Source organism: Nesoenas mayeri (assembly GCF_963082525.1).
Source record: "Nesoenas mayeri genome assembly, chromosome: 17".
Lineage (NCBI taxonomy): Eukaryota > Metazoa > Chordata > Aves > Columbiformes > Columbidae > Nesoenas > Nesoenas mayeri.
Window position 1 is genome coordinate 9,038,251 of NC_137565.1, and position 20,186 is coordinate 9,058,436.

The 20,186-nt window shown below is 41.9% G+C and overlaps 1 protein-coding gene across 2 annotated transcripts; it reads right to left on the reverse strand.

Moving 5' to 3' along the window:
• Positions 1–4,155: 4,155 nt before the first annotated feature.
• Positions 4,156–19,996, reverse strand: KLHL22 (kelch like family member 22). Of its 2 annotated transcripts, XM_080355506.1 has the most exons (7): positions 19,862–19,996; positions 11,616–11,868; positions 10,541–10,706; positions 9,166–9,884; positions 7,832–8,024; positions 6,375–6,608; positions 4,156–5,334 (listed from the first exon to the last, which is right to left on the reverse strand). In XM_080355506.1, exons 2-7 carry the CDS (start codon positions 11,840–11,842, stop codon positions 4,957–4,959), a joined length of 1,917 nt encoding a protein of 638 aa, XP_080211632.1. In that variant the 5' UTR covers positions 11,843–11,868; positions 19,862–19,996; the 3' UTR covers positions 4,156–4,956. The 2 variants fall into 2 exon arrangements, with proteins under 2 accessions (XP_080211632.1, XP_080211631.1); XM_080355505.1 differs by lacking the exon at positions 19,862–19,996 and having other exon boundaries at positions 11,616–11,875.
• Positions 19,997–20,186: the final 190 nt, after the last annotated feature.

Below are 20,186 nucleotides of genomic sequence, written 5' to 3' on the forward strand. Positions count from 1 at the left end.
ATGAAATGATCTTAAAGTAGGCTCTGAGTACAGGTATCACTTCACCAGCTGAAATACAGCTGTCTCCTGGGTGGAAAACAACAGCTGTTTAGTCATGGACAGCAATACTAGCAGAATAGCAGACCCAGAGATGAATAATACCATCTGAAAATTCACGTCTATGCAAAAATAGTTCATCCATTGTTAGGGAAGCCTATTTAGTAGCTTTGATCCATTTCTACTGGTTTAAGTGCTTGTATCTGCCAGTGAAATCAGTTTGAAGCACATATGGGCTACAACAGCTCGTGAAGGTTGTTACCTTTTCTTCTGTCATTTGAACAGGTTTGGATTGTTTTCTGTTTGGCCATGGCCAAAATACAGATTAAAAGATAGTACTTGGACTTGCAAGAACATGCTAAATAATGTTTAAAAAATATTACAAAAGCCACAAGTTAGCAGCAGAATAAGTAACACATAGTATATAAAAAGGAAATTAAAATTCCTACTGCTGCATTTTATTGAATTATAATTTTTGTTATAATAAAAATCAAATATATGCCAAATACATAGTGATTTTGCCTCCCTTTCATATGGATAATACTAACATCTTCAAAGAGCTGAAACATGTCAGGAATAAATAGTATTTAATTATAAAGCATTTTTTGTGCAGTATTGCATGGGGCTGGACTGATGTCGGAGAACCAGAACACCCACGTTCCCATCTAAGGCACCGCGGAGGTTTTCAGTTTGGAAGGAGCTGCCAAAATTAGCTGTTCAGAACTTGTATTCATGCAGGGTGTGTGCATCTTTCAAGTAATTCCCTCCTCAGTTTCAGGAACTGTGGATGAACTAGACCAGATCTTCTAGGTAAACGTCCTACTTACATATCACAAAAAGGTGGCTTGTTCAAGATCATTAATGTTACCTGGTAAGACTGGGCTTCAGCTTCCTAGACTACAGACAATCAGGTGTATTACATCCATACAACTGCATTTGGTTTAGGAAGATGGATAAATGTATGGTGCCTTTTTATTACATATAAATTCATTTATGCTCTTTGTCTTACCTGTTGGCAGCTGCCACCCTCAGAGCATGGCCAGATAGTTATAGCACAACTGAGGAGGTGGGGAGCTCTGAAAGTGCATCAGCTGCTGATGAAATAAAAACTCAGTTGGCAGAATATTCCCCTGAGAAGGTCTCATCCCTCTTTCCCCATTCCCAGCTGCTCCTTCGTTTTGCCAGAAGCTTCTGACCCCATCAGTTGGGCTGAATGCCAAAGAAATTGTACATGTGGCTGGTCTCTAAGTGAGGAGTAGTAGATTTCTGTCAAGGGTATAGAATGAGAATCCTTATTTGTTTCTAACCAAGCACTGGGTATCGTTCCAATGCAAAATTAACAACCCTAATTTAAACCATGAGGAAATGGGAAAGGATGTGTTGGATTTGGAGGTGGACAGCTGGAGAAGAAATACGTTAGTGAAAGCAGTTATGAAACAAAAACTGAAGCGATCATAATCACTTCTCCAAATGTGGAAGTCTGAAATACTTCAGGATACAAGTCCACTAATTACAAATCTAGCAAATATGCCTGAACAGCTTTACCTCTGTGCTGGCAGGAAATAGGAAAATAGATCATCAAGAAACCTAATTATTATTCTTCTGGACTTCCTAATGTATTGGCGGTTTAAGTGTTGGTATTTTGATCGCTCAGTTCTGGAAGAGTTGTTTGGCTGTTCTCTGACAGACCAGAAATAACTTAAAGCTTTCTTAGTTCATTGTCCATTGTCTACAATGACTTGTGCTACACTGTCTCTGAGGACTCGCTGTAAAAAATTAATGCTTTCTACTGTAAGATACAAGACCGACATATTTAGGAGATTAGAGAATTTATATTAAAAAAATAGCCTAAAAATATCCATATAAGTACATGTATTTCTTGAGATAACACAAAGTTTAAGTGGGCTCCTGAAGGCTGAGTTCCCGAAGCATCATTCTTGATAGGGAAACTATTGATAATTATAGCTCTGTGTATCAATCTGTAATATTTCCTGCAATTAATTTATAGAGGTAGCTAGGAAACAAGAAGAACAAAGTGCTTTATGTCTGCTGAGTTAGATAAAATTGCCAATTTTAAAGCAAAGCAATTTTATTATTGTTTAGCCTATGTGTTAGTTTGAAAAGGTACGTGCTGGACTAAAATGAGCTGCTGATAAATTATTAGGATGGTTTGAGCTAAAATAAACTGTGTTTTTTCACCTGAACAAAATACATGCAAGTAAGATAGTGCATACCATAACTTTCAACAGTCAAATTATGCTCAGATGAAATTTTAGGGGTGAAAGCAACAGAAGTTTTTATCAAATCAAAATATATAATACCTACCCTTAGGTTTAGTTTATGTTACTTAGGGGTATTATAACAGAAAAAAAAAAAGAAGAAATAACAAACCAAACAACCAACCCCTCTGAAAGGTAGGTGATCTGCTTTAAGGAAAAGTAGTTTCCTTGTAATTGCATTCTAAGCCTTATATTGATTTGCTGTGCACAGCATACAGCTGCAACATTTAATAAATAATGCAATCACAGCATTCTTATAAATGGAAATACAGATCACCTGACTATCTAAAAATCAGTATTCAAACAAAGAAAGAGTGATAGGGTAGAAGCTGGAAAAAAAAACCCAAAACAACGCATGAGTGTTCTCAAAAAGTTTCTTTAGCTTAATAATTACTCATGCATATCTTATATTCTCCTATGTAATCAAAGAATTAGCCTATCAGCTTGGTTATTTGTAATAGTAAGTAATACCCTCTAGTGGTATACATAGGAAAATAAGCCAGACAATGAACGAACACTTTTTTTTTTAATTGTGAAAGAGGCCAAATAACATTTTCTCTTGTAGAAACATAGGGTATCTCTGGTCTGTTGAGGAGTGGAAATGGAAAAATGCAAGCATTAGGCTTAAGTTAGATGTCTGGGTTTAATTAGAATAACTGCATCTAGACTATGACCTGGACCACTAGAAGTCTTGAATCACTGGTTGTTTGCAGACAAAACAAATTGCCACTGCAACACTCGAAGTCTGAGTGTTTCTAGTGATGTCCAGGTCAGAGACACCTGTCCTTACGTCTGATGGCTATGCTGCGTTCCTACAGGTTAAAAGGAACTCTGTATGCAAAATAGGAATATTCACCAGTCTCCAATTTTGCAGTGTAATAAAGTCTGTATTTCCAGACTCCACATGCAGTTCAGAGTTTATTATCAAAAAAAGATTTTCTGAAGAAGCTCATAATTGGAGTTTCCTGCAGTTACCAGGTCTTTTACTTGCCAGTTGGCAAAGGTTCAGGAATTGAGGTGAGAGCTGGTTAGTGTTAGGAAGAAATCTAACAAACGCCCCCTTTACCAAGAAAAATCAGTTGGGCTTATTAAACAAAGTGTGCAAAACACTCTTGAATCTTTTCCAGAAGCCCAGACTACTAATGCAGAGTCATCTAGCTCTGTTCTGAAATCATTCCTGTTTTCATAAACAAAATATCCCTGTGTAATGGTGATATCCAGCAACTTCTTCCAGTTCTCTAAAGTAGCATGTCAGTGTGCAGTATTTGTTGTGATGTGATGATACTTGACTGGTATCATATCATTCTGATTGTCACTTTGGTTTTGTCCTTCTCCTGCAATCCCATTACAGCTACAAGACTTAAAAGCTCTTGGTAGTTTGTCATGGGTTTTCTGTGGCACTGATAACTTCCTGCCCCTCCAAGAGAAAGGATCCCATACTATTCAGGCATCGCACTGGTTCAGATTTTAAATCAGCTTCTAAACTAATGTTAAGCAATATGGTGATCGGAAGCCAATTATTTTAAGGCCTCTGGAAGGATTTACTATGCCTTATCTTTCTCAGCTGTAGTAATTCTGTATTATGTTCCTGGCATTAGTTCAGCTACTGCAAGGCCTTGGACCAGTGTAATCTTCAATTCCTCTAGTTATCTCATTATTATTTTTTTTTTCTTATGCTGTGACAAACCAATTCCACTGTCTTTATCCTCTTCTAAGGCATATAATGAAATAGTGGAAAAAAATTGCCCATCTCCTAAGCTGGTGAAACTTCACTGCTGCTAATGTGGTACTATAGGACCTAATTAAGCTCAGTAACTTTCAGACTCCCATCATGGTTAATAAAACTGAGACAGTAGTTAAAAAGTTCTGACAAGGATTTATTAATTTATGCTTCTGAACAAATGTGTCTGACAGTTGAATGATGAGATTGTCATACTCTGTACAGAGGGTTTTTTCTAGAAATCTTCTTTCCACTGTGTTGACAGAACTTGCAGTATAGAAGTTCAGGAGTGGGTGTCAGTTCCCAAACTCTAACCCAGTTACAAAGATGGCTGCATGCCCAGATGAGATGAAGGTTCAGACTTACTCGCTACTGTTCCTGTTTCTGTATGTTCAATCTTGCTGAAAACCCAATCAAGCTGTCTGACACCTGGCACAGGAGGGAGACATGAAGTGTCACCTTCCTGTGCTAAGCTGGCTAGGAAGTTTTATTACTAAAAAGAAAAGGAAAAAAAAATCTCACAAAGCTATTTCAAGCTAAAAGCCGGAAGGAAAGAAGCTGGTCAAGCTGAGCCTTCTGTGCCTTTTTTTTTTTCCTGTCCATGCTGAAGGTTGAGAAAAATCTCCTTCAAAGGAAAAGAACCTCTGTCCTTTAACTGGGGGGGGAAATGGCAGTTCTGTGGTTACTTTAAAAATGCTGCTTTCTGGCAGGCAGGCAGATACTGACTGTAAGTGGCATTTTGTGCGGAACAATTGCAGATCGGCAGATATTGACTGTGAATGGCATTTTGTGCAGAACACTTATTTTTGAAACCTTTAAATACTGATTTATGTATATAGGAAAGACATATAAAATCTCTAAATATTTTCTCCAAGCCTTAATTTCTTCATCCACTGGCAAAAAAATAAATAATAAAGTCTTCTAATCTTCACTTGAATTGTCAAATTCCTCCCAGTCTGATACGCTCATAACTTCCGATGGAAAGTCAAGGTGATACTTCACGCGGTCTGCGTGCCATTCTGAGAACCATTTCTCTGTTTCCATTAAAATAGCCCTGGGCAAAGTGAGGACGCAGGCAGCCATCCCAGAAATATCATCCTCCAACTGGGGTCCTTCCTCCCAACAGTCTCTCTCTGCATCGTAAATGTGGACATAGTCCATGCGGATTCCTCTGTTGTGGGATCTGCCTCCCAAGACATAGATCCTGTTGTCTAGGACTGCAATTCCTGGCTCTCCATGTCCTGCAGGAAGCGGACATACATTTGTCCACTGATCAGTGCTTGGTGTATAGCAGGCAACCTGTGAAAAAAAGAGAAGAGATTAGCCAAAGATGAACTTGTATCTTAGTGACAGAGCTTGGCCATATGGCAAACTACGTATGAAGCCATGCGATATCATCAGTCTTTTGACAGGGTGTTGATAATGGAGAGAGCATATTGCTGTGTAGTAGAAGTACAGTACTCAGCAGAAAAATCTGCACAGTTGCCATATAGCTTTGAATCACAACTTCTGACGCTGCTGCTGGGCTAACAGCTGTATGCCATTCAAAAAATGTACACAAAAGTGAAAGAGATGGGGACGCATGGTAATATAAGCTCAGACATAATGCATCTGTTTTCATTAGGAAAAAATGTGCTGGAATGTACAAATATGACAAATCTGCTAAGCTGTCTCTGCACCATATGTTGGGAAGTTTTAGATTTCACTGGGTACCTAGTTAGATAACTGCTTCTCTTTGTAAGCACCTTTTTATAATTCAGATACACTTTTCAGCTAGATTTAATTCTGCCATCTTCATTGGCTTTACAAGAGCAGTTACTTTTTGTGTCTTTTTTTTCATGTCTCTAGCAGTTCTAGAAGCTGGAAGAAGACTGAAGAGAATTCTCTTCAGACATCACTTACCATCAGGTACTGTGTATTTAATTGCATTATACAATCATTATCTAACATATCCTTAATAACTCTGTCCAGCAATTACACATTGGTAATCTAAGTCTTCAACTTAGAAAAAATTGCATGTGAGAAGACAATGTAAAGTAAATTTAGTTGATGTGCTACTTATTGGGTATGTGTACACCAGTGAATGTTGTCTATCAAAGTTGTTTTAAAATTGATAGGAATTCCAGGTGCTGGAGCTTTAATTCATTGTGGTTTAGGCAATGTGTTCAAGACAGCAATAAATAAATCATTGCAATTGAGTGGGGGAGAGCTGGTGCAGGAGCTATGCTGGGCCATTTTATTTGCTTACTTAGTAGCAGAAAGACATTATAACACATCAGAGTGCAAGCATCCATAAGAAAGACTCTTCCAGGAAAGACACAGGTATGACATGCTCTCACCTGGTGAACATCCCTTCTGTAGCCAGAATCATTATTGCTACCTCCAATCACATAGAGCTTTCCCAGCAGTGCAGCCATCCCATGCCAAGCCCGTCTCACTGGACCATCTGCTAAAACTTCCCAGCGGTCAGTCTTTGGGTCGTAACATTGTAGCTCCTTCAAATAGTCTTCTCCTCTCCTCCCACAGGTAATATACATCTTCCCATCCAGTGCTGCTCCAGCATGTGCGTATACCTGTATCACCACATGGGAAAGCAAGAGGTTGAGGTCTGGATTTATGTATTTGTCCCGGTTTCAAAGTATTGAATAGATATTAAGGGAGTGACATTCCTCATGAGTTACACAGATATCAACATCTGGAAGGATTTTCTTATAGACAGTTCCTTTCTAGGTGATTAATCTGTACATGTGAATTTCTGAATTAAATACACTAGATTTTCTGAAGCTTCCAGAACTGCAGTGGGTTCTCATTCTTTATTCTTGCTTGGTTAGAATATAATTCATACCATTACTTTTCTCCCTAGAATACTTGGATACCTTTCTGTTTGGAGATTTTTCTTATACAGGCAGTATTATCAGGAATGCAAGTTATCCTACTTAGTAACACTCAACTGGATCTTATGTCTTTATAGAAAGACTCAGCATTGACACACATTTATTATTTTTGACCTCACGCAAGTTGTTTATCCTCTTCTGCCTCTGCATCCCTCTTGTAAAATGGCAGTAATATTTAAATTTTTAAGGTGTCCTGAGATTCTCAATTGAGAGGCATTATGAAATCACAAATATTATTTTATGCTTGTCACTTGACCCAAAGCTTTTAAAAGGTGTGGTAGAAATCAGCATAGTTTCTTGAAAGATTACGTAGGATCTTAGTTTTCTTCCCCAACCAAGAAGGATAAATGGTACTGGTGACACAAGATTGCTATTCACTCACACATTTCAAATGAGTAATGGTCCTGTGTTAGCTGACTGAGATGTGATTCTGCATCACATAAAGTATTGTCACCAGAACTTGTTACCCGATCCCAGTTGTGTGTCCAGGAACTAAGCAGTCTATGGAAAATGATGTGCCTTCGTACTGGGGCATTATCTCTTCTGATCAGGAGTAAAGCATCTTGTCAGGACTGTGGCTCATAGTTTACCTGCCAAGGAGGAATGGGAGCTTCCTGTTCCCAGAGGTTATGTGTTCAGTCTTGAATCATTTTAATGATTAAGACAATAAAGGTGCATGGGAAAGCAACAAGCAAACAGGAAAAATAAGCATCTAATCTCAAAATGGAATTTACATATATTATTATTCTATGTTCTTGATATTCATTTATCCTGTATCCAAAGGCTACTGCTTCCAATGTGAATATCAGCAAATTTAAAGCTACACATGAGAAAAGCATTTAAAAATATGAAATCAGGAACTGGGGAACTGTAGTAGCATGTGTGGCTGAAGTACTTCTTACCTCCTTCTTCAGAGGTGTGACATATTCCCAAGTGTTGCTTTTAGGGTCATACCTCTCCACTTCCCTCAGGTCTTCATGGTAGTCTCGGCCTGCGACGGCATATATATAGTTGTCCACAACACAAACACTGAGGTCAGCGTGCTCTTGCTGCAGGGACTGGATCTGGAACCATTTGTTGTGTCGTGGGTCATACCTTGTATTAACAGAAGAATGGGATCAAAGAAAGTTATTCATACAGCCACAGAATCATTGCTGGAATACCAGACAGCACCACAGATGTGGGTTATTGTACTGCCTTTGGCTGAAATTGAGCTCAGCTTGGCCTGTCAGCATTTTATTACCAGCAAAGTTGCTTTATTCTATTTTTAGAAGATGTATTTTAGCTGATATAATCATGCTATAAAAGCCTACAGTTTCCATTATCTTACGCACTGCTGTCAGGTTATGTATCAAAGTCTCTGTTTGCACAAAGCCATTCTACAAGGTAAAACAGTCTAAAAATAGCACAAAGACTGAATCTCGATCTTCAAGAGTCCAAGAAAAGCTTAAATATGTGGTGGGTTCTTTGATTCTTTTCTCTAAATATCTGCTGCTCAAAGTGAACCTCATGATTCACTTTCAGATCAAAATATCTCTCTGGTTTGGAAATTTTAGTTAAAGAGAAAATTGGTTTTGAAGAGAAACTATGCATGCCATAAAATAAGGGCAACCTAGCTAAAACTAGTAAAAATGACTACAATGTAAAGACAAAATGGTTTATATGAGTTTTGTGATGTAATGGGCATTAAGATCTAAAACTGATCCTTCCTCCTGCTCTTTTCCCTGGCACAGAAGCATATAAGAGGACCCTGGAATCCTGCTATTGTGCACACAAATTCTTGATAATCAACCAGTAACAGCATTTTGTTCAAAAATCACTTTTATTAGCTAAACCCCTTTGTATTGGGACCAAAACTACACACAGAGGACTTCTAGAAAATACTAGTTCAAGAGCATCTAGACAATCAAGAGTTCTAGGGCATCCTAGTTCATTATGGCTTCCCACAACTTCAATACTTGCCTGCTTCAACAAGGCAGGAAGGTACCATGTGAAATGCTCTGGAATGAGGAGCTGTTTTTACCCTGTCAGGCTTGGCTTTGTCCCACAAGCACTGCTGGAAGCTTCCTGTTACTATGAGGCTCATTTCTTTATGTCTAGTTTTCTTTCAGTGAGACCCTTGCACGGTTCCTAATGTTTTGGCTGGCAAGCGCACAGACTGCACTACTGGCTTACTGATTCAGAGATGGGCAACAGGGTGGTAATAAAAATAACAGCAGGATTATCCTTATCTTACCTCCAACACCTTGACTCTGCTCGAAAACCACTTACATTGTTGTCTCCACCAATTAAATATACAAAATTATTGAGAACAGCAATCCCTTGGTTGGACATTCTGGGAGCCAGCGCAGCTGTAAAGTGCCTCCACTCTCCCAACAAGGGGTTCAGATACTTGGCTTGATCACTGAGGACAATGGATGGCGTAGAATGCATCCCTCCAAATCCCACTACACACTGGAACTCTGATCTCAGCTGTGTCTGTGAGCTCTGAAGCATTGGCTGAAGACATTCATTCTTGTGGTACATTAATGCATCTGCGACAGTGTCTTTTAAAGGACATGGACTTAATTTGTCATGAAGTCTTTGCAGGATCTGGGGTTCCATCAGAGGAAAACGAACTGTCTCAAGTAGCTTAAGGGGCTCCATCAGGGAGACCTGATCTGTCTCCAGTTGCTCTGGAGAATAATGATAAAAAAGTGCTCCATCATAAACTTCAAACTCATAGTTAACCTCCAATCGGTTGCTGCTGAGAAGGGAGTAGACTTTCTGCAAGGGTAGCTGTCGGTACACTTGTGTCCTTGAGAAAGCTGCAAAGTTCTTCAAAATGTAGGAGTCCAGCTGATCACTCAAGTGTCTCAAGTCATAATGGTCAGCTAGTTTGTATACGTCGAGGATGTTCTCTTCATCTACCCAGGACATGAGAAAATCACAACAGAACTTAATGACTTCTGGAATCTGCAAGAGAGACAGAATTTTCATTTCAGATACTACTTGTCTCACACTCAAGACAGATGACAGAAGCCTGGGATGACTCTTAAGGAAGTTGTGCACAAGATGACTGCTCTCCTCACAGTCTGATCACCATGTTCACTTGCACCCAATTCACCTTTCTCCAGAAAAAAAGAACAACTCAACGTGGGTGTGCAGATGAATATAATACAGATCTTCTGCACTTAGTGCAGAAACCTTAGTGGTCGGATTTCCTCTGGTGCTGGGGTCAGGGGAGGTTATATGCCTGTGGACTCAGTCTGGGGAAGATCTTGGCAGACTTGAGCAGCACAACAATTTCTGAGCAGCAAGCCCTGTCTTTTGCCATAGGCCAGAGGTATTCTGTTCTAGGGAAGCTTTTATACGCAGATCAGTGGAAGTGAGTGCTGTATAAAATGAGAGTATATATAAGGAATAAAGCCATTGGCACAAATAAGATGTGCACTGTTCCTACCCTCCCATAGTTAGTTCCAGTGGATACAGCATCCCAAAGAAAGTCTCATCAGACCCATGCTCTTTTTCACCCCCTAACCCTCCATTTAACAAGAAATCCGTGTTTACTTTTTCTTTCATTGTTGCTTTTTTTTCTTGCTTCTTTTCTGTCACATCTCTCAGTACCTCACCTGAAGCTGACAGGCTGCAGCTAAGGTTTCCTGTACACTGTTCACACTGAGTTCCAGCTCAGAAGTATAAATGAAGTTCAAGATTTTACACATTGCATTGTAGGAGATGCCATGGATATGAACTTCTTCTTGTTCCATCTCTCTCAGTCCTCCTGCAAACATTCCTCTGTAAAAAAGACAATGGCACATGCTGTGGCAGATTTGCATTGAAGCTATATTGTTTGGTTATCTTGCATTGTCCTGGGAACATAAGAAATATTCAGAAAAATAAAAACCTAGCCAGACACTTGTACGGGATTGCCTCTTCTCTAAGCCAATATACAAAGAGTACAGGCCTTTAGGATGTAATAAAGTAATACCTTTCATTCTGCAGAACAATAGTAGGGGCCATCTGAAAGGTAGGATTTGCGGCTGAAGGACTTACATACAGACCCAGTACATATGGATGGTCAATGGGCAGATACTCTGCATGTGGGGGAAGAGGGAAAACAGAGAAACTTGGGACTGTAAGAATTTTTTTCTAAGCTAGAGCAATTCTTCCTCCCGTTATGAGTTTATCTGAATTGCCTCGGAATTTGTTTGTTTGCGCTATGAAAATAAAGTCAGTTCAAGAAACTGCTAGTCAAATTGACCAGGGAGTGCCTGATTTAATGGACAGCAGGTCACACTACAGGCACCAACAGAGGAGTGACAGCTTCCAGTGGCTTTTTGTATATTATGAAGTGATCACCACAACGGGCAAATATTACAACGCTAAGGATATGTTAAAAGCCACCCAGAGTGCATTTATGCAGAATACACCTGTTCAGATAGTTGCTCCTCTATATATACCTCCAAGTACTACGTGCAGTGAATTTAGTGGAGGTAAGCTCAGTGTCCTGGAACAAGAGCTTTATTTCTGTAGAGACATAACAGAGAGGTGAATAAAGCCATACTTAGTATTTTGAAATACATTCAGCTCCATCTTATGGGTCTAATTTTACATCCAGAAGCCATGTGCCAAAACAGTACATTGGATGTTGCAGGTTTGAGTAACATTCAGACATATGGATGTTACTGCTGTACTGAAGTGTACCTGAAATAGTCACAGGATGCAGCCAGAAGGATGCGATGAGCCTCAATAGGTTTCTCTTCCACTACCAGAACTACATCGAAGAGGATGCTGCTGTCTCGGAGAGATACCAAGCCACTGAGCAAGGCCTGAGAGTGCTCTGCGCTGCGGTAGGTGTTGCTGGTGCGCTGCTGAAGGGAGGGCTCGAGCTGAGCTTTGTGTGGCTGAGTCAGCTCCTGATCCTCCGCCATCCCAGGCAGAAATGCTCAGCCACCAGCTGTAGCAGAATGAAATCTGTGAGACAACAGAATCAGCAAAGGTTTGTGCCTTTTGCTTTACAAATAGTCCTCTGAATTCCGCCTATCACAGTAAATAAATCAAACCAACTCCTCAGTCAAAGGACAGACAGTTCTACCCTGCAGAAATTATTGAGTCATGAGACTGGAAATAGACAGGTGTATATCAGCACATCAAATTGGTAGAACATGTTTTTTCAAACAGGTATTCTGACTTTCGGGTTTTCAGTCCAGGCATCAGAGGATTCTTTTCTTTGTTAGCAAGAGTTTCACTTCCCAACTCACTACAGAAAGAACCCCTTGTTTCCTTTGCATTTCTGCATAATTTGTAACAAAGAACAAAATTGACATAATTTTTGCCAAATTCCAAGTGGGCTAATGTACTCAGATAACTTTGCTGCTATATAAACTGCACCTTCACTCTTTCTCTTGATATTTTACCCAGAATCTGAAAGGTCTCCTCTCTCCCTGTCTTTGCTTTTTCATTTTCCTTAGCGGAGCACATTTCCACCTATCATCCTATAAAATACTACATGAAACTGTAGGCTTCAAAGTCAGTTTCTTTATTGTGACAGCTTCAAGCTAGCATGCACAACTGCTTTTCACTTCACTGTGGTTCCCGGCAGAGAGGGTATTTCCTCCAGTGTAGGCACCATACAAGGCCTATTCTGTACCTTTTCCTGAGGCTGCCATTGGCACTGGAGAAAGGTCCCCTGTGACACACGTGGAAACGTGTAAAAAGCTGTCTGGAAGTGATTGTGTTTCACGTCTATGGTTAAGCTCTCAGAATCTCATGAGCCCTCTTCTACTATCCTGTAATTTACCCTTTCCATTGTCTTTGAAGAATGTGAGAAGTTGCAGCAGTCAGAGCTCATAGTCTCTATCCAGTTGTCAGAGCACATTAAGAAAAAAACCCACACATAAGCAAAAGGAAATAACCTGGCTGATACAGCTGCGGAAGACAGTTGTAACAGGTTCTCCGCCAGCAGCCTGGGAAACAGCTTAGTGGCACAAGGGATGGTCACAGGGGGTTAGCAGCAGTCAGAGAAGCAAAAGCAGAACAAACCCAGTGAACCGAAACAGACAATGAAGAAAGGGAGCCATTGTTTAATTGTGCCAGCCATAGAGAGCGAATGCAGCATTGGAAATCTCTCGAAGTACTCAAGGTATTGTGTGTGATCAGTGAGGAAGGAGCTTTCTGGATGACACCAAGAAATATGAAAATGTTTATCGCTTTGCCTGAGGAAAGTTACCCTACACTGTCAAAAAGAAAGGGAAGCTAGGTGGCATTGTATGGTAAATGTGACGAAAAACAAAACTGAAAAGCATATTAATGGTGTTCTGCTCTTTGCCAGCAAAACCAAATCAGCCAGCTCCAGAAGAGGAGCTCTGATAGGACAGCATTCTAGGGAGCACAGTCAGGTTGATAATACAGGAGAAACTCTCCATCATCAGCTGAAGAGATGAGTAATGGATTATTTTTCATGGCAAGCAGATGCTTTTCCTAGAAATAAGATGACTGCTTTTGAAGCAGACAAAACACTACTGTATGATTTGAATACTAAAAGTGATGGATTGAGGCAAGGGAGATAAGATAGCATAATAAGAAAGGCAAGTGAAGGAGTGTTTCTAGTTGTTCATCAGAAATTTCCCATTTCATTAGAAGGGAATAAATGCAGCAAAAACAAAGTAGGGTGAGGTATGGTCCAAATGAGGAACAGATTCAGATGAACCAGATTAAGTCTGTTGATGTGGCTTAATGTAGTTAACAATCCAGAACTAATGCGGTTAATGCTCCAAAAAAGGTTACATCTTTTCAGCTACTTGGAGAGCTATGTCAAAATAAGTCTCTTTGAGAGTAAAATCATTGCATCACAAAGCAGAAGTAAATGTAACAAATGAACTGTTTCCTGAACTCAAAGACTTCTGTTGGGTAAGGCAAACAGCATGACCTTTGATACAGTATTATAGTGTGTCATACAGTGTAGTCGGTGGAAGAGAAGCTAGAGAGGAATAGGTGTGATATATTAAACTACACAGGTCATTGAACACATGTAACAAGTGTTAGCAAAGAAATGTTTTGTAGGAGATGTGGCTTCCCAAGAGAGATGGAGGGTAGAGTGGGAAACCTCTATAATTATGCCACGCCTTTACTACCTTTAATCCAACTGTAGATGGCTACTATTCAAAATACATTCTGCATCCAAATAATGTTAAAAAGGAACAGAAAGGGGGTGAAGCTTCCAGCAAGCAAAGCTCCAGAAGGGATCCTATCTTACCAGTATGGTAACTGGAACCAGGAACATCAAATAGTATTATGAAAAAGAGTAAATAAAAAAAAATCAGGGATTCTGAAGCCTGCATGAACATTAGTATTTGCAGAGCTTTCAGTGACAAATGGGGCTGTCTCAGAGGTCTGCAGGGACTTTATCTCACTGCTAGGTCTACTAGATATGGACTGGAATTATCCCACAACTGTTGGCAATAGGTGAACAAACCAGCCCTTCTAGCAGACCTGTGGTAAGCCCAGTGTGGTCAAACACAGATGCTTGGAATGGCTGAACTATCCTCTGCAGCTGATTTTTGGCTGGTCAACAGCTGAGCCAACGAGTATTTTGCTTTATTAATATCTTCTGAATTTTGGCAGCCCCTATTTCTTGTGCTCAACTTCTGTCCCTGGGTTGTATCTTGGCTGTCACTGGTGAGCTGGACTGTACATCAACACGAGAGCTGCCTCATGTGTCTGGAGCACAGAGCCACTATGATATGGAAATTCACCGCTCTCTGTAGCAACCTGTGAGTATTTTGCCATCCACAGTTTTCTGCTGCTAACCAGTTTGGGGTGTATAGGTTGATAGTGATGACTCTCTGCAAAAAGCGTAGAATGCTACTGAGCAGGTACCTGGTCTAAAACTTGCCAGCACTCATAATCTCTTTTTGTACATGGATACATGAAGTTTCTCAGTTATACTGTGGCTACTCAGAGAACCTCTATGCTGTCATGTGTACCTCACTACTCTCCTAAACAGGGCTTTAAGTATGTGTGTCTGTTGTCATAGTTTTAACCAATACTAACTGACTACTCTAGAAAAATTCTTGCTGTAGTGATTTTCATTAATTGTTGCCAACATATAAAATTGCAGGTGAGTGCTTGTGATATTAGTCTATGATGTCTGACTGACATAGGTGATTAAGTCCTCTTCTTTGAGCCAAAAGCCAAGGAAAGCCTCTTAAGTCCTACCTAGGTAGTCTTAGGAGGTGGTAGAAAAGACCTTTAAGACAAAGAAGGGTAGAAGCTCATGGGGGATGGCCAGCAAGATTCATTTAGCTGATTACCGAGTGTGCTCAGCTTTGTAACAGCTGTACAAAGAGCAGCTGGGCTTGGGTGGGAAGTTACAAAAAGTGGTCGCTGAAGTAGGGTTAGTGGGGCTGTGTTGTGGGCTGCTTTGAAGGAAAAGTGGGGTGGTTTTCGCATTTCAGTTTTCCGAATTAAATGTGCTGTGCTTGGTGAGCTGATAGTTTTGTGTACTTCTCTGAGTATTGTTCTAAATTCTGATTAAAATTCGTTGGGGAGGGACACTGGAGTTAGTACCTTGCTTCCCAGGCTGTGTGCTCTGTGTGCTTTGTGCCTTCATTACTGTCTAAAAATCTGGTAGCATAAACAGTGGAAGTGCATAATTTTGGGTGGTGTACCAGTTGGGTGGGGGAGAGGTGACTGTTAAGGTATTTAGGAATCATTATGACTTTTAAGTGTCCATCAGTCTTTAAAATGGCAAAGAAATTTATTAAATAACCTCTGTATGTTGCAAGCTGAAAATAATTTAACCCCATCTCCTCAAACTTTTATTTTGCTTATTAAAAAAAGGCAAAATGTAGCACAAGCAGTATGGTTCTGAATGGAGAGACAGGTTTGTTGAGTCTTTTGCATGCTGCAGAAAACCTTCTGTTTACTGTTTTTCCTTCCTAACCACTTTGGAACTTTACTAGAGACACCATTTTCACAGGCTGGAGTTTCTGTCCTGGTAAATAAAGGAGCTGTACGCAGGCCCTTGCTAATGTGAATGCACAGTCCCTTGAACTACACAGCCAAGTTCCCTTTGTCCTGAGCCTCTCTGCTGTCAGCTTCTTGCTTGTAGGATGTTCCTCAGTCCTCTCCGTCCTCTTATTTCTGTTATTGAGAAACTACCTCTGTGACTGAGCCAAGTTCCTAGAAACCTGAGTAATTTTTGTTTTCCTCTCATCTTGTGCAAGTTTCTCTGTGCTGGTCAGCTGTTAACAGGGGGATTTGGTGGCTGAGTATTGCAGGCCTGACCCTAAGGTGGAAGAGATGAGGGACTCTTTCTGTTCATTGTGCTTCTTTAATGGCAGTGAAGCTAAAAAGTGGTGTCCCATGTGCTGTGGGTGCTGCCTCCAGAAACAAGGGAAGGCAAGTTCTTGTTCCAACCACTTTGAAACTGCAGAGAAAATTGGACTAGAGATTTTCTTAACTGGCTGTACAAAGTATTTAAGACTGTAGATAAGTTGATTTGCATTTGTGTTTTAGAGGACAAGGGTTAAGGTAATGATTAATTTTAGGGTATTGAGTGCCCAGCACATGAAGAGGAAGGAGGTGTATGAGCTGCTCCAGTAAAGAACATTTTGGGGAGTGAAAATTCATATGGCGTACAGCACACTCTTCCTCAGATGAAGGGCAGAGTCTTGCTTCACTAAGAATATACCTGAGTTGTACCTGAGAGTACCTCCAGGCAGCTGGGTCAGGGCATATGTCCTGGATGCATCCTGCTGCCATTATAGATATACTCAGCCTTTTTTCTCTGGTGAGATATGCACTGATCCTGTGCTTTAAACATAGTGTAAATAATTTACAGTGCTGAAGTCTGTTATTGGTATTGCATGGTACGAAATACACCTAGATAATTATTCACCCCTTCTGTAACTAGCATCCATGTCATATAGTGATGCTAACTAGTGTGTGGGTGGGTTGTTTATTTTGGTTTTTTGTGCAGTTGTGCTGACAGCCTTGATTCTCTACTGTAGAGAAATGGCTGCATACAGGAAAGATTATCCAAGTTAGTTTCTATGGAAACGCAGACATTTTTGTATTGAAGCACTCATGGCTGTCAGTTACATCTCTACAAAGAGGTGTTTTACGCAGATAGTGATATTTTCTTGTGCATCAGCTGTGCCCAAAATAAACTAGAACTTGCTGGTGTCGGGTATCCAAATCTGTTTAGCCTACTGTCACATGGACAGGTGGTTCAAGCTTGGGATGGGTCCCATGCTCTCTTAGAATTGTGGAATAATTGAGGCTGGAAAGAAGCTTGGGAGGTCTCTAGTCCAGTCTCCTGCTCAAAGCAGCAAAAACTTCAAAATTAGGTCAGGATGCTGAGAGCCTTGTCTAGTCAAGTGCAGAATCTCCAGCTTCGTCAATAACTGGAAAGCTGAGTGCTTAACCATCATTTTTTTTTTTTTCTTTATTCTGTCTGAATTTCTTTTCCTGCAATTTGTGACACTTGTCTCTCACCCTTGGCACTGTGCACCACAAAGAAGAGTTTGGCTCTACATTTTTCTGTACCCATTAGATAGTTTAAAAAATGGCAACTGGCTCTGCCCTTAGCCTTTTCTTCTTTATGTTGAACAAACCTTCTTGCCTTGCACGTGCTTCTGTCTCCTGCCCTGGACGGTGGTCCTCTACAGAACTCACAGGCTTTTCTTTCCACATGGAGCTCAAAGCTGGGCATGGCATTCAGGTTTTGTGGGCTTATAAGTGCTGAACAGAGCAGGAAATAATAACTTCCCATGACCTGGGTATGCTTTTGCTAACACAGCCCAGTACAAAGCTGGCCCCTGTTGGAGGAATCATTTTCCACTTGGCTGCTAATCAGGATGCTCAAGCTTTCTTCTTGCAGAGCTGACTTCTAGCTAGGCTTGTCTCCAACCCACTCTGCTATCTGGAGTTACTCTGATCCAGGTACATGACTTCACTTTTGCTATTAAATCTATGTGGTTACTCTTGGTCCACTCTTTAAGTTTGGGGGACCCCTCAGCTGCAGCTCTGTCCTCTTTCTAGCAGGGCATCTTCTTCAGAGCTTTTTCCTAATACAGAGCAACCAGTGTGGCTTGCTGATTGTGGTCCAAATAGATTAGGCCATTAGAAGGCTTAGTGCATTGAAGGAAGTTTAAAACCTGTGCCCTAAGGCTTCCCACACCTTCCTCTCTCCATAGGGAGTAACAAGAATTAGGATCTAAGCCAGGCTTCAGCGGAAAGCCAGACACGAGACAAGACTAGAGCAAAATGCTATGATAGTTATCCTGACTCTCAAAGGTTGCAAATGCAAATAAGCAGAACCTGGCTATGTACCAGCATTTTGAAAGGGCAGAGGGCACACAAACAAATAGATCAACTAGTCAGGGCGCGTACAGAATGGGGAGGCAGCTGGATGTCTGCCAAAATAGTTCCGAAGACAGATGTGATGCCACAAACAAACATAAATTAAAAAGCAAAACTAATATTCATTCTAACTGGAGTGCAAATACTGGAATAATTCACCAACTGTATAATAATTTGTAACAGGCACTTGTAAGCCTGTTTGCTACACAGAAGACAATTGAGTTACACCATTATGTGTAGACAAGACTTAAGCCAGTTTCATGCTTTTTGAAGAAAATGGGAAGAGCGGTAAAAGATAAACAGAAGCTTTGCCTCAGCAGTGCTTCTTTCAGAATGATCCCACTACCCATTAACAACTATGTAAAAATATATAAATATATATTCCTGAAATACCACTTCACTTTAGAAACCTTCTACAAATACAGGAAACAACCCAAACAACTCATGTTGACCAAGGCCCCCACAAAAAGAAATGCAGACATCTGGTAGTGTATAATATCTCAGCATTAGTTTTGATTACTCATCAAATGATGAGATGCTTTTGCTAGGTCTATACACAGCAACTCTTAGAAAGCCCCTCAAAAATCCTAAAGACTTCTATAACAAGAACAACGCCTTTTAAAAATTAAGCTTCTACACAATCGAGTTATCTCAGTAATAACTGTGCCAAAAGTGACAGTTTATAAATTAGTCAATGTTCCATGAACCTTGAGAGACTCAGCTAAGTAAGACTTGAACTGGCTTTGTTGAACTGCTTAAACCACATCATGAATTTTTGGTGAAAAAAAAACCAGAAAGTAATTAATTCTGTGCCAAATACAACAACTAAGTGACCTGGAAGAGAGCAAAGGGTTCTTCCAGCACGTTTCAACTCTGATTTCTTTACCAAACATGAATTCATTCATATTATTCACCACATTAATTTTGTTTCTGCAGGGATCTGTGGGTTTTTTTCTAGTTTCCTCCCTGTAACTTACCCACCAGGAACACCGAATGAGGGGTTTTCTCTGCATGCAAAGGCAACTTGGGAGTTGTCCATCACCAGAAGAGACAGCCCGACTCTAGACTAACTCTGCGATGAAGCGGTGGAAGCCGGTCCAGGCGCACCTGGGGTTTTACTTTCTCTTCCCCTGTTGCAAACGCCTTTGCAGCTCCTGTCACCCGCCGTCCTGCTCGCTCATCCCACCCCCGCGCCGGCAGCCCGGACCGGGGACGCGGGGCTTGGCCTCGACCTGGACGGGGCATCTCGGGGCTTCGTGCGGGGCTTGGGCTCAGCCCCCGCCTGGCTGGGGCGGGCTCGGTGGCGCCGGGGCTGCTGGGGCCGCAGACCCCGCTCCGGTGCCCGCACCGGGCACCCCCTGCCCTCGGCCCCCGCGCCCTTGCCCGGGCATCCCTGCGGCGGGCAGGGGGAAGCGGGACACCGGGACAGGATCCTGCATGCGGCCCCGGGGCTCGCCGGGCCCCCTCTGCGGGAACAGCTAACGGGGCCGGCTAGGGGGGCGCCGCCTCCCCGGGAGCACCGGGTGGCCTCACCGGGGGCCCGCGCTCCCTGTCCCCGCTCCGCCGCCGCCCCAGACACCTACCGAGAGCGGCGGCGGCGGCCTCCGCCTGCGGCTTCCGCCTTCATGTGCGACCCGGAAACCACGGCCACGCGCGTGACGCGCCCGCCCGGCGAGGGAGGGGCGGCCGGAACCGGGGCGGGCGGCGGGGGCGAGAGTCCCCAGGGTCACCCGGTCACTCACTAGCCCGAAGGGCCCCGGCGGCCCTGCCGTGTCCCTGGGCGCGGGTGGGCCCGGCCGTGCGCAGGGCTTGTCGCCCCGCAGCGGGGCCCGGGGCTGCGGTGCGGGTACCTGGCGCGGGACTACATGTCCCAGCGAGCGCCGAGCCGGAAACTGACGCGAGGGTCGG